Raw genomic sequence first — 16,232 nt, 5'->3', positions numbered from 1 at the left:
AGAGCTTGACCGTCGTTCTAATATGTGAGAACATTTGGAAGGCCAATGAATGCACTTAGATTGGTTTTCTTTGCCCGACTATTCGCTTTAAGATATCTTATATACGATATAAGATAACTTATATAGAAAATACTATATGAGATATCTTATATACATATATAAGATCTCTTATTTAATTTTTATATGAGATATCTTATAAACTATATATGATATCTTATATAATTATATATGATATCTTATATAATACATCAGATATATCTTATATACTTTATGATATATCTAATATGCTAAATAAGATATCTTATATGTTATATAAGATATCTTATACACCTTATAAGATATCTCAAAAACTTTATAAGATAGCTCATATACTTTATAAGATATATCATATATATATAAGATATCTTATATAATTCCATTAAATACGGGATAGACCTTTCTCCTTCAATAAATGTTAAATTGGCTTGCCATACGAAAGGTCAATTAAGGATTAACTTGAATAGATTTTTTATGTTATGGTGATATAACACAAAACTCTGAGTGTACTCGAAATAAACCACGAATTTTGTGTTATATCTCCATAACATAAAAAAATCTATTAAAATTAATCCTTATAATTCAATTTACTAAATATAATCTCTTCAATATCTAAAATTCATTTTGGGACTCTTTTGTCTATGAAATCATTATGCCGTCATCTCAGCCAATCAGAAGCAACGTTACAAACGGCGACGCCATTTTTTCCCTTTATGGGCTGATAAAGTAAATTTTTAAGCCAATGAAAATGCTCGTTACAAGCAAAATTGAATTATTTTAACATGTATGAAAACGTCACGTATTTAGACACAACGACCACGACGCATACGCTTTCCAACAGCAGTTTTGGACGTCAAGCGGCGATTACAACCTAAAATGACGTCATTTGCTTATTGATGACGTTAACAATGAAAACGTGACACAGAGAAATAAGTAGTTCGGTCAAAGTTCACCGTGTCAGCCAATCAGAATGCGTACAGAATTTATACCACGTGTGGTATAAACAAATTGTTAATCAATAGCTGCAATGTTTATTCAATGTCCTGGGAGTAGAATAGCACCGCCTATTGTGGTAGAAATAAGTTTAGATATGAGGTTACAGTTATAATTATAAACTTCATAAAAAATCATTTCATAAAATACAAATGCATTACGTAGTATTAAGACAAAAATATAAATTATATACATGTATATATTTACATTTCCGTTTTCACTTTCCTATATAACCTCACTAACCGGGCAATCGTTTGTAAACACTTGCGTTAACGCAGAGGTGCTGCTGCGCAAGAACACAAACCAAAACACTGACTTCCGCCCTTATGTGAATGCGCATCCGGTTAGGCCAAAATAAACATCAGTTTGAATGCAATGGAAAGCATTGTGTTAATATTAAAAATAATCATTGGTTTTACTCGTCGGTTTGACACCAAAAAATCTAGGAAAGCGTGTTTAAAAGAGATAATTTTAACTGGAAATATAACAAAGATAAGCCAGATTTCGTACCAGAAGCAGGATCTATCGTAAAATGCTTTAACACGGAAATCGACTGACTGAAGCGTGAAGGTTGTTTACAATCGCAACCACAGTGATATGAGAATTAGTTACAGCTTATATAATTATCGACCCAACAGAGTGGTCATGGATCATTTTTATACGTTTTATGTGTTTAGATAAAATCGGTAAAAATCCTCTTCTACGTTGTACTACCTGAAACAAAACTCCTACCCAAACTAGTTTAAGCGGCTAAAATCCCATTTCCTTCACATCTTCATCAAAACAGTTACTGCCATTGGGAAGAGCGATAATTTTGTTTTCAGAATGTCACCATATACAAATATACAAAGTGCCACCAATCAGATGTTAGCAACACCGTTTCAACAAAAATAACACGCACATGTCCCCGATGCGTCTGTGGAAATTCATAATGGCACTTCCTAATGCATTATGCACGAGCGAGACATGTGCTGCAATCGCATTGGCGGACTGAAATGAAAAGTTATTATGCTGTTTTGGCGTAACCCACACATCAGAGACACCCGGTAAAAGTATATCATATAAATATATTATCAAAAACCTAACCCGATATGATCGGACGTTCACTAATATGTTATGGCCTTTAGCTGCCACAGTTGTGATCAAAATGTTCAGACTATTTAATTTATACTTGAATAATGTGTGAAAAACGAAGTTGAATGTAGTAGGAAAATATCAGTTACAAAGTAAAGAATCAAAAATGTAAACTGTATTTAATTTACATCGATTGCGAAACAAGTTACACAACTTATTCAAATCACTTTCGATGGCCCGGATGAATGCGCGCGAGAGGTCTTAGAGTGGAGGAAACCGGAGTGCCTGGAGAAAACCAACAGTAATTGGTTTGGTGACTTCTGACCTTTTCACGTCCGTGCCGGGGATCGAACACCGGCCGGCTAGGTGAAAGGAAAATGGCTGGTACCACTACAATCATCCACCGATCACCGTAAGAATCAGGGGAGAACGTTACTATTTCTACATATAACGACGTAAACAAGGATATTTGTATTGCCACAGATAGAGTTTGATAGCCTCATATCCGTAAATTGATATAATAAAAAGAAAGAATTTTATTAAATGAAGCATTGTGAACTGCAATTCAAGTTTGCAACTATAGACGCCGACCTGTCTCTACATAAACGACCTGATCTCTACATAAACGACCTGTCTCTACATAAAACAACCTGTCTCTACATAAACGACCTGTCCTGAATACCTAAAAACACAGTACCCTTCGCCTGTTCGCTGATGATAGTTTCATCTAGAGATATACTCAGCACAGACGACTGCATTAAACTCGATGCTGCAGCAAGATGGGAAGCAGATTGGCCTATGGCTTTCCATCCAGAAAAATGTATATCTATGACAGTTACCCCAAAAAAATTTCCTCAGGAGAAATTTACAAAATATCAAATACCAACTTTAAATGCAAGGCCTATTTAGCTCTAGTAAGACCCAAACTTGAGTACAGCAGCTCTGTATGGAACCCCTACACACAACAAAACATATCCAACATAGAAAAAGTTCAAAGACGAGCAGCAAGGTTTGTCATAAACAACTATAGAAAAACGGACATTGTAACAGACATGATAAAATACTCTGGCCACTTCTGTCACAAAGGCGTCTAAAATCTTTCCTAGTAGTTTTCTGCAAAATCATCCACTGTCACTCAGCAGTTCCTACCATCGACACTCTCGTCCTATCATCAGCAACACACGCAAAGCAAACAACCAAAATTTTCGCCAGATATCTACTTCTACTGACACTATCAAATGGTCTTTCTTTCTGCACACTATAATCCAATGGAACGCCCTTCCTGCTTCCATTGTTGACACTCCTACTGTAGATTCATTCCCAGATCAGCTGACACCAGCTGTTCTCACATCCCTCCAACATTAACTTCCTACCTTGTATATAGTTTTACATATATATTTCATTCAAAAATAACAAAAAGAACAAGTTTTAAATTCTGCCCCCCCCCCACACACACACACATACACACACACCAGGTAATCTTCTTTGTCAAGAAGGTCTGGTGATGTTGAAAGAAGAAGAAGAAGAAGAAGAAGAAGAAGAAAAAAAGAGGAGTGTGAACCTCGCACAACATACACTCAACACACCGCATACATGGGAGGCCGTCCTTACATGACCATAGCTGTTAATAGGATGTTAATTAAAATCAAACAAACAAACAAACAAACAAAAGTGAGCTAATTGGACAACGGCAAATTGAATGGAACGCGCTAGTCCTTTGTCCAGTTGGCAGTTCATGAGCTCAACAAAGCCATTGCAATGAAAATGTGAATATATTGACGTAAATCTGGTCTCAGTTTCATGAACATTCCTTAACTTTTATGAACCCCTTAACTTAAATATCCACATAGGAAAGCATTACATTAAGTTACATTTCCTTAAGTTACGTTAATGCTTTCCTTTGGAGAAATTTAAGTTGAGGAATTCCTTAAAGTTAAGGAATGTTCATGAAACTGGGTCTAGAATACTAAATTAAACAGAGTTTTATAACGCCATACATAAAAAATGAAATGACGTAAATTAGAGTTTGAAAGCGTCATACCTATAATGACGTAAATCAGGATGACGACGACGATCTGACCAAGGCCAAGTAACAAAAACGCTAAACGACTCCTCTGGTAGAATCCCATCGGTCTCAGGATCTGGAATATCTTATCCGTCGAGCTAGTTGGCATGTTGAAGTCTATATCTGGTTATCCTTTTCCTTAGACACGATATTGAGTATTAATTGTCTAAAAGAACTTTTCTGTCAAACATACAATAGATACTTAGTTCTATCCACATGAATGCATGCGATAGCTCATCTAGGACTCATATCAGGTTATAATTTTCGTCAAGAGGTTGGATTTACTAATCATCTGTTATGGATCATACAATATTCAAAGTCATGCTGCTTACTTCAGTCGATATCTTGATGATTTAGTCATGCAACGTCATGAATTGGAAGTGAATCATTAATAATGTATAGATACATAGCGATATTTCGATAACTTGTGAACGACAGCCGTGTCGCGAATGAGATGAAGAGGACATAACTGTTGATTCTACCCTTTAAATATATCATTGAAAGATGTTAAACTTGTTTACCCCTGATGACCTTGAATGAGTCAAGGTCATTCATTTGAACAAACTCATTAGCCCTTCACCCAAGCACTGTAAAGTGACTCCAGGGATATCAATGTCTTAATTGTGCGATCAATTTGTATAGGGGCAAATGCAGATTGCTTTTAGTGATCCATGAAAAATAATTGTCTTGTGAAATGTTGCATGATTGTAAGTCTATTTTTATCCACAAAGACATATTTATAGGGGTCTGCATATCCCACTTTTAGTATTAAAGCTTTAGGTCCAAAGTCAATGCAATATGTCGTCCTTTAGCTGGCATAACTGATATCAAAATGTTTAGATCATTTAATTGTTACAGTGTGTAGCGAAATTGAATGTAGTTAAAAAATATCAGTTATACCGCAAAGAATATGGGAGAACGTTACTTACGGTGGCTGATTTGTGCCATTTCGTCTTTTCGTCTTTTCGTCTTTTCGCCCCGAAAAGACGAGAATTAAGAAACCTTAATTTTCGTCTTTTCGTCTTTTCGCCCCGAAAAGACGAAATTTAACAACTTTAAATTTCGTCTTTTCGCCTCGAAAAGACGAAAAGACGAAAAGTCAAACACGAAAAAGACGAAAGTGATACACGCTAATTAGCGACTTTGATTCTCGTCTTTTCGCCTTCAAAATTCTCGTCTTTTTCGTCTTTTCGTCTTTTCGCCCCGAAAAGACGAAAATTAACAAACCTTAATTTTCGTCTTTTCGTCTTTTCGCCCCGAAAAGACGAAAATTAACAAACCTTAATTTTCGTCTTTTCGTCTTTTCGCCCCGAAAAGACGAAATTTAACAAACCTTAATTTTCGTCTTTTCGTCTTTTCGCCCCGAAAAGACGAAAATTAACAAACCTTAAATTTCGTCTTTTCGTCTTTTCGCCCCGAAAAGACGAAAATTAACAAACCTTAATTTTCGTCTTTTCGTCTTTTCGTCTTTTCGCCCCGAAAAGACGAAATTTAACAAACCTTAATTTTCGTCTTTTCGTCTTTTCGCCCCGAAAAGACGAAAATTAACAAACCTTAATTTTCGTCTTTTCGTCTTTTCGCCTTCCGGTCTGGTGTGGAAGTCATTTTGAAATCTTTTTATCTTAATATTGACTTAATTGTTCAATATAGAAGCATCAAAGTAGTTTATGATAACAATCGATTTATTAAATTGATAGTATTACAAGTATCTTCATCAATAACTAAGATTAGAAGTTTTAAAACAGAAGTCAACATGTTTGTTTACAGCAGTTACGTAGATTTCTCACACGTGGCATATGCCACGTGCCACTAACAGATTCATCATTCCGCAAATCCTTTAGCGTGATTGATACATTTTTTTAAAATTCATTAATATCTTATTTTTTGTGTTCTAATCGCCCTCTTTAGCAATTACGCTTATCAAAACATTGCCGTGTATATGTAAGGACCATAATGAACTTAAGATGCTAAACATAGCACTTACATATGGTGGCTGATTACGGCCATCTCGTGTTGTTGTGTTGTCGCCTTGTCGTGTTGTCGCCTTGTCGAGTTGTCGCGGTCTCCAAACTGCGACAACCCGAGATTTAACAGTTAAAATGTCGACTTGTCGCGTTTTCGAACCGCGACAAGTCGACAAGACGACAAGACGACAAGTCGACAACACGACAAGTCGACATTTCAAACACGCTAATTAGCGCGTACAGAATCTCGTGTAGTCGCGGTAAAATGTCGACTTGTCGTGTTGTAGACTTGTCGTGTTGTCGAGTTGTCGACTTGTCGCCTTCCTGTTACACATGCGCAAATCATATGAAATAGCCACTATCTTTGAATATAGAAAACTGAAGTCAGTGCTTGTACCATAGTATGGTGGCATATTTCTGCCATCGAGTTGCCGACTTACGACTTAATGATGTCGACATAATTAAAGCATTAAGTCGACATCATATCGGAAGATGTCGACATAAACAGAAGAATATGTCGACTGACACCGACTTGTCAGTTATTGATGTCGACATCTAAACTAAAAGATGTCTACATCTGGTCTTGAAAGTAGAATTCAAAGGCCACCCTTTCATAAAGCACTGTGTATATGCACCATGGCACCATACAGCAGAGATCGACGTTGATTTTGTTAATTCAGGTAAGTTTTTATTTATTTGATTTCAAAATTAAAAAAATTGTGATCCTGCACATCCCGGCCATGCAGCTGTAATCTACGTGTACATGTACATTGTAGCTGTTAGTCCGAGCTGAGGAAGTTAAAATGCAAAAGGACTCTGCTTTGTACAACAAATTTCCATCTTCTTGGCCAAAATCATTTATTAATATATATAACCGTGGGTTGAAAATTCGTTTAAAAGCTGTGTTTGTGCTTTGTGGATTAGCATTCGTACCAAGTCCATGTGGTACATACCGTACTATACTATATTACAATGATTTTTTCAAGATTTCATTTTTTTGCGAATCACGAAAAATACCAGTTACGTAATTTAAAAGCCAAAAAGGTCACAGTACAGATACACAATACCCATTTGGAAACCAGCTTTACTTGTTAGTTTGCCCTGTCCATATATACATGTATACATAAATATTTACATCCCTCGATACACTTAAATAAAGGCACAACGAATTTTTGTTACGGTCGTAATGGCCAGATTCAATCTTTGGGCTAAAAATCCTCCCGCGGGACGCGGTTTTAGCTCCAAACTCGGGGTATACATTGTATCTGCATCTATTTTTTGTAGTAAAAACGTAGTAAAAAAAGTCACGTGCTTATACCTCATTCATGCCATTGGCCGGAATATACAATTGTATTATGGGTAACTAGTGATCACGTGATTTTGTATTTACTTCCAAATATGGTGATAGTTTGCTTGCCATTTCTTCGGAGAAATTGATTTATTTGAAAATATTAAGACTCCACAATGTTATTAAGATTGCATGCATATCATTTTGACTTGCACATATGTATTATTTTACTATAAATAATGAACTGAAATGAGTTATAAAACTGTCATTTCCACGTTTTGTAAATAAATGATATAATGCGAATTGACCAATTTAATAGGTCTAACCGTCTAATCTAGGATCAGCGAAGATCGGCTACTCCCGGCTAAATTCGTAGAATTCTAAATTTATATTTATATGTATTATTACCTGCTTTAGGGTTCAGAACATATACATATAACACAGAGAAAATAAGATCTTCTTCAAAAGGCCTAATTACATGTATGTATAAATACCAGGTCAGAGAAATCACTCTATTTGGAAGTAAACACACACTCATGTGATCACTAGTTACCCACTAATACAATTCCATATTTATTTCGGCCAATGGCATGAATGAGGTATAATCACGTGACTTGTTTTACTACGTTTTACTACAAAGAACGCGTGTTTTGTACCATTATGGGGGAAATCCTCCGCGGATCGTGGTTTTATTTCCACCATTTGAAACAGAAGGCTTAGAGTAGACTTTGATTGTGAAACATTGATAAATTGAAGATTACATGTTGTGCCATGGCAGATGTCAAAGTTCATGTATATATACTCGACAATTACTTCATCTAATAAATTTGTGTTAATGTACCAGGCTAAATTTTGGTTGAATAATGCATGGGAAGTGAATTAATCCAGAAATTTAAATAGTAAATCTCTGATTAATCTTAACTTTTCCACTTTGTGGAAAATCCTTCAAAACGGATTTATCTCCCTTGATTAAAACTTGATTTTTTTCATTTTTTTTTTAAATTCAATAATGAATGCAGATCAAATATATTAATCAAATATGTGTATTAATTTAATTTGAAACATGTTTGTTTTGCTGAAAATTTGCAAAAAAAAATTAATATCAATACAAAATATTCATGATTGTAATTTGATTGTTGTTGTTTTTGTACTTGCTGTAAAATGAGAAAAACCGTGTTGTGGAGAAGAAGTTTGTTAAAAGTTGAATTGTTTACAAATGGATGAGAGTTGAGAATGAGCAGAAGGCAATAAGGATATATATGTCTAACAGTCACCTGAATTCCGATATGCACAGTTATAAATAATGTTTTGCTTTTAAACAAACAAATAAATATGTCTCAGCCCTGTGACTTGGCACATAGGTCAAGATCATTGATTTGAACAAACTTTGTATTCCTTCATCCCAGCATGCTATGGCCCAATAACATGTCCATGTATGAGGTTCTTGGTTATTAAGAAGATTGTAAATTTTGTTTACAACAGACACTGGATGTTGCCGGCCAAAAGACAATTGCAATAGGTCACACAGGGGGAGATTAATTCAACACACAACCATATATACTTTATATACTTTTTCTCATAAATCATTACATATAATCCTTGTACACATCCATATCAATGGCGACGCTAAGAGGAAATTAATGAATATGCAAAATAGCGTGCGAGCGTCGAAGGGTCGAGATTTTGGTGTTTGGAGGTCCGGGGGTCTCTCCTGGAAAAAAAATATTACGATTTAGAATGGCTGAGATAATTTTTACGATGTATTTTGATTTGATTTTTGCGAACGCCGAATGCGCGAGATTTTGGTGTTTTGGGGGTCTGGGGATTTCCCCCGGAAAAAATTACGATTTGGAATGGCCAAGATGAGTTTTACGGTGTATTTTGAGGATTTTAATGCGTTCTTAACGTGGTAATTTTTCGATTTACATTGACCTGCATTTAGAAATTATAATTGTGAATGTCGTCATATCATTATGCAACCCTGCTCGATCTGAACATACGACTTCACACCATCAGCACATTGTTGTTTAACTAAAAAAATAATGAATTGATTTAATTGTCTTGCTTAGACATATAAACAATATAATATTTTAAGAAACATTTTTGAAATAGTAGAATCCCTTGATGGACATTTTTAGTCTAGTTCATGTGTATTTAATTTTTATTATTAAAGGTTTGAACATTACGTGCTTGAACTTTTAGGAAATGCGCCGCAAAGCGGCAAAATTTTCTAAAATGAAGTACGAAAAATGTGCAGGAGGACCCTTTTCTTCCTACGCCCCTGCAGTTGCACATTTAAAAAGTTTAATGAACTTGGTACCCACTACTGACCGATGTAAATCATGCCAATAAAAGATGGATCTTTTCTCTATTTCTGTTATTCTTTACCTTTTTCTTTCCTCTAGGAAATGTTTTATAACATGGGAAAACTAAAAATGAAGTCTATATAGCAGGAATAACAAAACACATGGCCACCTGTCAGCCATGCATGTTTTTTTTCTGATTGGTCACCCGAGTTCGGATAAAGAATGAAACAAATACATACACTGTATATAAGCACCATATATTGGCCTATCAGGCCCATGAAATCAGCCAGTGATGATATCCATTTAACCTTTTAATATATGAAGAGTATTTGATTCAATTGCATCTGTTTCCTATGAAAATTGAGCAAACAATGCTCATAAATGTGTTTCCCTATATAAACTATGGTACAGACCCTATCCCCTGGGGAAAATTCCGAGACCCCAGGGCCATGAAATTCACAATATTGGTAGAGGGCCTTGAGACCTTTCAATCTATGAAGAGTTATTCTGACAAACAAAATGATACATTTTCGTACGGAACCTACCGAAGCATATTGAGTTAGGTCCTAGGTCCCAATTTACCAGCCGGGAAGCTGCCATGTAAGCACATAAACCCGTGTTTCTTAGTATATGTGTACATACATGTATGTATTAGATTCCCAAAAAGCTAAGTGGGCTATGCGGAAGCTTATACTATTTGTTTGGAAATAATATGGAAAATAAACTATGATATGATAGTGTTGCTAACAATTTCAAATGGTGGAAATGAAACCACGATCCGCGGAGGATTTCCCCCATAATGGTACAAAACACGCGTTCTTTGTAGTAAAACGTAGTAAAACAAGTCACGTGATTATATCTCATTCATGCCATTGGCTGAAATAAATATGGAATTGTATTAGTGGGTAACTAGTGATCACATGAGTGTGTGTTTACTTCCAAATAGAGTGATTTCTCTGACCTGGTATTTATACATAATTAGGCCTTTTGAAGAAGATCTTATTTTCTCTGTGTTATATGTATATGTTCTGAACCCTAAAGCAGGTAATAATACATATAAATATAAATTTAGAATTCTACGAATTTAGCCGGGAGTAGCCGATCTTCGCTGATTTTAGATTAGACGGTTAGACCTATTGAATTGGTCAATTCGTATTGTATCATTTATTTACAAAACGGGAAAATGGCAGTTTTACAACTCATTTCAGTTCATTATTTATAGTAAAACAGTGCATATGTGCAAGTCAAAATGATATGCATGCAATATTAATAGCATTTTGGAGTCTAAATATTTTCAAATAAATCAATTTCTCCGAAGAAATGGCAAGCAAACTATCACCATATTTGGAAGTAAACACAAAATCACGTGATCACTAGTTACCCATAATACAATTGTATATTCCGGCCAATGGCATGAATGTGGTACAAGCACGTGACTTTTTTTTTTTACTACGTTTGACTACAAAGAATGCATGTTTTTACTACGAAAAATAGATGCAGATGTATCGCGAGTTGGGAGTTTAAAACCGCGTCCCTGGAGGATTTTTAGCCCAAAGGTTGTATCTGACCATTGAGACCGTAACAAAAATTCGTTGTGCCTTTATATAAGTGTATCGACGGATGTAAATATTTATGTATATTATATATATATGGACAGGCCAAGCTAACAAGTAAAGCTGGTTTCCCAATGTGTTATTGTGTACCTGTACTGTGACCTTTATGGCTTTTAAATTACGTAACTGGTATTTTTCGGGATTCACAAGAAAATACAACATAAAAAAATCTTTGTTTTATTTTTTTTTTTCATTCATTCTTTTAATATAGTATAGAACGGTATGTACTACATGGACTTGGTACGAATGGCAATCAACAAAACACACACACAGCTTTGAAACGAATTTTCAACACACGGTTCTTATATATATTAATAATTCGTTGTACTCTTCCTTAGCTCGGGCTAACAGCTACGTACACGCAGGCTACAGTTTCATGGCCGGGATGTGCAGGATCACAATTTTTGTTTTTTTGTTTTGAAATCAAATAAATAAAAACTTTAATTAACAATCAACGTCGATCTCTGCTGTATGGCTTTTGCTGCATATACACAGTGCTTTATGAAAGGGTGGCCTTTGATTTCCACTTTCAAGACCAGATGTCGACATCTTTTAGTTTAGATGTCGACATCAATAACTGACAAGTCGGTGTCACACCCGAGCATAAACACATTAATCGCCGAGTTTACCGACTGTCTACATAAATATCTTGGAATCATTATGTGGGCATGTACATGTGGTAAGTCGACATATTCTTCTGTTTATGTCGACATCTATCGATATGATGTCGACTTAATGCCTTAACGATGTCGACATTATTAAGTCGTAAGTCGGCAAATCGATGGCAGACATATGCCACCATAAAATTGCAATATTTTCTAATTTTCGGATTAACGGGCCTTCGAACTATTAGGCCTTAGCGGTTCAAGTGACCTTAAAATTAACAGATGACGATTACTGCGTACTAATCAGACGGCGTGACCAGACCATTATTACACGATTATAATATAATAAACAAATTATTGAAATTCATAGTTCAGAGAAAAATACTTTGACAACTCTCGGTAAAGAAATTGCTATCAAATATCTTTCATATAGCTACAAACACATGCACACAATTATTTTCATTAGCAATCCAATATGGCGAGTGTTATCCATTGTTTGCGCATGTGTAACAGGAAGGCGACAAGTCGACAACTCGACAACACGACAAGTCGACAACTCAACAAACACGACAAGTCGACATTTTACCGCGACAACACGAGATTCTGTACGCGCTAATTAGCGTGTTTGAAATGTCGACTTGTCGTGTTGTTGACTTGTCGTGTTTGTCGTTGTTGTCGACTTGTCGCGGCTCTAAAACGCGACAAGTCGACATTTTAACTGTTAAATCTCGGGTTGTCGCAGTTTGAGACCGCGACAACTCGACAAGGCGACAACACGACAAGGCGACAACACAACAACACGAGATGGCCGTAATCAGCCACCATACTTACAGGAGTTGCCTCCCCTACACAACTTGGAAAAAAAAAGTTGTCGGCGGGTATTATTTGAAAGCGTTTGAACCACGGATAAACTTGTTAACAAAATAATTTATGAAAGACAACTCGTGAAGACTTTGAGTTTAAAGGAAGGACTTGTACCAAGAAATTGCTCAAATACAGTTAATTATAACAGTCAATCAGTAGGTACAATGTACTGTGTATTATTTGAAAAGACATTTTGACTACATACATGACATGGTCTTCATCATAATTGTACATTAGAAATTACATTATAATCTCCGTCGTATATGATAGATGACAAAGTATATCTGTAATTTGTATTTTTTCGGGGCGAAAAGGCGAAAAGACGAAAAGACGAAAAGACGAAAATTAAGGTTTGTTAATTTTCGTCTTTTCGCCCCGAAAAGACGAAAAGACGAAATTTTAGGTTTGTTAATTTTCGTCTTTTCGGGGCGAAAAGACGAAAAGACGAAATTTAAGGTTTGTTAATTTTCGTCTTTTCGGGGCGAAAAGACGAAAATTAAGGTTTGTTAATTTTCGTCTTTTCGGGGCGAAAAGACGAAAAGACGAAATTTAAGGTTTGTAATTTTCGTCTTTTCGGGGCGAAAAGACGAAAAGACGAGATTTTTGAAGGCGAAAAGACGAAAATTAAAGGCGCTAATTAGCGTGCTTCACTTTCGTCTTTTCGTGTTTGACTTTTCGTCTTTTCGTCTTTTCGCCGCGAAAAGACGAAATTTAAATTTGTTAATTTTCGTCTTTTCGGGGCGAAAAGACGAAAAGACGAGAATTAAGATATTTAATTTTCGTCTTTTCGGGGCGAAAAGACGAAAAGACGAAATGGCATAAATCAGCCACCGTAGATCAGACGAGAATTAAGATATTTAATTTTCGTCTTTTCGGGGCGAAAAGACGAAAAGACGAAATGGCATAAATCAGCCACATGTAGATTCTATTTTTACATATACCGACGTAAATAAAGATATTTTTACAGATAGAGGTTTATAGCATCATATTCGTAAAATGATATAAAAAGAAATTTATTAAATCAAGTATTGTGAACTGCATTCAGTTGGCAATTATAGGAGTAGGAATGCAAACTGGACAGCGGCAAATTGAATGAAGCGTGCTTGTCCTTTATCCAATTGGCATTCATTCTCATATAACTGCCAACTGATCATGAATCCAGTTCAAAGCTTCACTACATTTTTTAGTAAAATTTCAAAATAAAATCTCTGGAGATTTCGTATGCAAATAAATAAACAATCCATTATCTTTAAAGAAGGAAAAACGCCATTGGAACGACAACTGGTGACGTCATAAATGATAATGACGTTAAAATAAGCGGATGGGAAAGAAAATGTAATATATTGACGTAAACCAATGTACGTATCGTAATTTCTAAGTAGGCGTTGTACCTTATATATTTAAAACTCTACATTTGCAAAGACACGAAAGAACCATCAATTATAAATCCAAAAAAGCGACACTTCACTTTACTAGCGAATATTTTTTGAGATTGATAATAACTACATGTCTCCCATGATCAACAAATGTGTACCCAGGCTTGTTGCATTAGAGATGACATTGTTAAGCTTCCTGTTATTTTCCAATGTACTTGATGGGCTTCTATAGACACATCCCAAAATGAGCGTTTCATTGATTTTTAAATTTATAGAGCACCATATACTCTCCTCAAAACCATTATTAGGGAAATCTTCCAAACGTGTTCCATAGAGACACTTCTTTATATAGATGATGACACCTCTTCCTTTTATGGTGGAGTTTATAAATGTGTCGTAATTCTCCATGTTAAATTCACACTCTTGTATTCCCTTGTTATTTTTTGGTAATACCTCAGTTAGTACTATGATGTCTGGATTTTCTTCCTTAATGACCACTTCTAACTCCTTTCTTTTATTTAAAAGACTGTCTACATTACTATATATAACTCTTAAAGGTCGTTCTTCTGTGTTTTCATCTGTGACGTAGTTTAAAACCGGAATAAAAACTGTTCCCCTAATCAACACTATTTTCGTTTGATTCTGTTGATTGTATACCATCCCAGGTATGGTTGGCACTCTCATTTGGTAGTTGTGGTGATGAGAGGGTCTCTTCATTGCTACTATCTAGGTCTAAGTTTTGAGAGATGAATCCAAAAATTCTTTCATTTTGGGCATCGTTTGGAGTACTGGTATAAGATTCCTCATGATGAGTTTTCTCCTCAAACTTCTTGGAATGTTGCCCCTTTTCTGTTGATCTTATTAACCTCTGAACTACTGGGACTTGTTTCTTGTGATCCCCAGCTGGTGGACCTATTTTGGATATATTCACATTTGTTGATGTTCCGGTTACCCCACTCTTTGGTCTTGCACCTTCCACCTGTCTGGAGGAATCATTCGATTGCTCTCTCTGTTTCGTTTGGTTCGGTTGAGGGTTGATTTTACTTTTTCTAACTCTGGTGTCCTTAACTATTTCCCCTCCTCTTATCATAACTTCTTCACCAAGATCTTTCCTCCTCTGTAATTCTTCACGTAAGCCTTGAAATTTATTTCTTTTGCTCATTTGTATAGTCTCTTCCTATTATGACTTTTTCGAGACTTTTATCACTATGCTATTTATTCTTATATTCCGGCAGTTTTCTAAGAGCTTCTTCCTATCTGCTCTTTTCTCCAAGGTCACTTTTGCAGGCCTATGCTTCCCATCTGCTGCCTTTCTCCCTAATCTGATGATTTCCTTGATTTCTATTCCTCCAACTTGCAAATGTCGACAGATTTTCATGATTTTGGCTGAATCCTCATCTTTTCTAATTTGAGAATTATCGCTCTCCGACTCCGGCAAATTGAATATCATGAGGTTCATCTCCCTTCTTCTTCTATCCTCCATTTCTTGTATTCTTTTTTCAATCACCTCATCTATATCTTTTCTCATGTTAGTGACAATATCATCTTTCATTTCTTCAACTGCTTCGGTCACCTTGCCAGGAATTCCCTGTTCAACATTTTCCATCCTGTCTTCAAGTTTATCCAACCTCAGTTTTGTTGTTTCTTTAATCTCTTTCAATGCCTTGTCCATTGAACTGAATTTGGGGAAATTACACTTGCATGTATTGCATGTCCATTTGAAGTTATCAAGAAATCCATTTTTGGCTAACTTATAGAGCTCGGTAGGTATCTTTGCACACGCCAAACAGAACCAGCATTCACACACCTCACATTGTATTCCTTCAGTGTCGTCACCAATCTCTGTCGTACATATGGGACAACAGCATTTATCACTGCTACTTTTCCTTGGTCTCTTGCTAGTGGCTTTACTTGTGCCTTGGGATAGCGATCCCCGCCTACCCCCACGCTTTCCTCCTCTATTACTCATATCTCACGATCGGTATATATAATGTAGTCTAGTACAGGTTATTGTGGATCCTGTTCTACTACTGAAGTCCATAATCTTG

General features: G+C 35.8%; 1 protein-coding gene across 1 annotated transcript in view; it reads right to left on the bottom strand.

Annotated features, from left to right (window-relative positions):
* Window positions 1–4,448, bottom strand: part of LOC138333337 (organic cation transporter protein-like) — a 33,292-nt gene extending 28,844 nt beyond the window's left edge. Inside the window, exon 1 of the mRNA XM_069281650.1 lies at window positions 4,145–4,448. Within this exon, the coding sequence (XP_069137751.1) occupies window positions 4,145–4,277 (133 nt within the window). The 5' untranslated portion in view covers window positions 4,278–4,448. The remainder of the gene's footprint in view (window positions 1–4,144) is intronic.
* Between the last annotated feature and the right edge of the window lie 11,784 nt (window positions 4,449–16,232).

The sequence above is a fragment of the Argopecten irradians genome, chromosome 10, assembly GCF_041381155.1.
Source record: "Argopecten irradians isolate NY chromosome 10, Ai_NY, whole genome shotgun sequence".
In the NCBI taxonomy this organism is placed as follows: domain Eukaryota; kingdom Metazoa; phylum Mollusca; class Bivalvia; order Pectinida; family Pectinidae; genus Argopecten; species Argopecten irradians.
The sequence above is the reverse complement of the archived record's forward strand: the minus strand, read 5'-3'. Positions and strand labels throughout refer to the sequence as shown.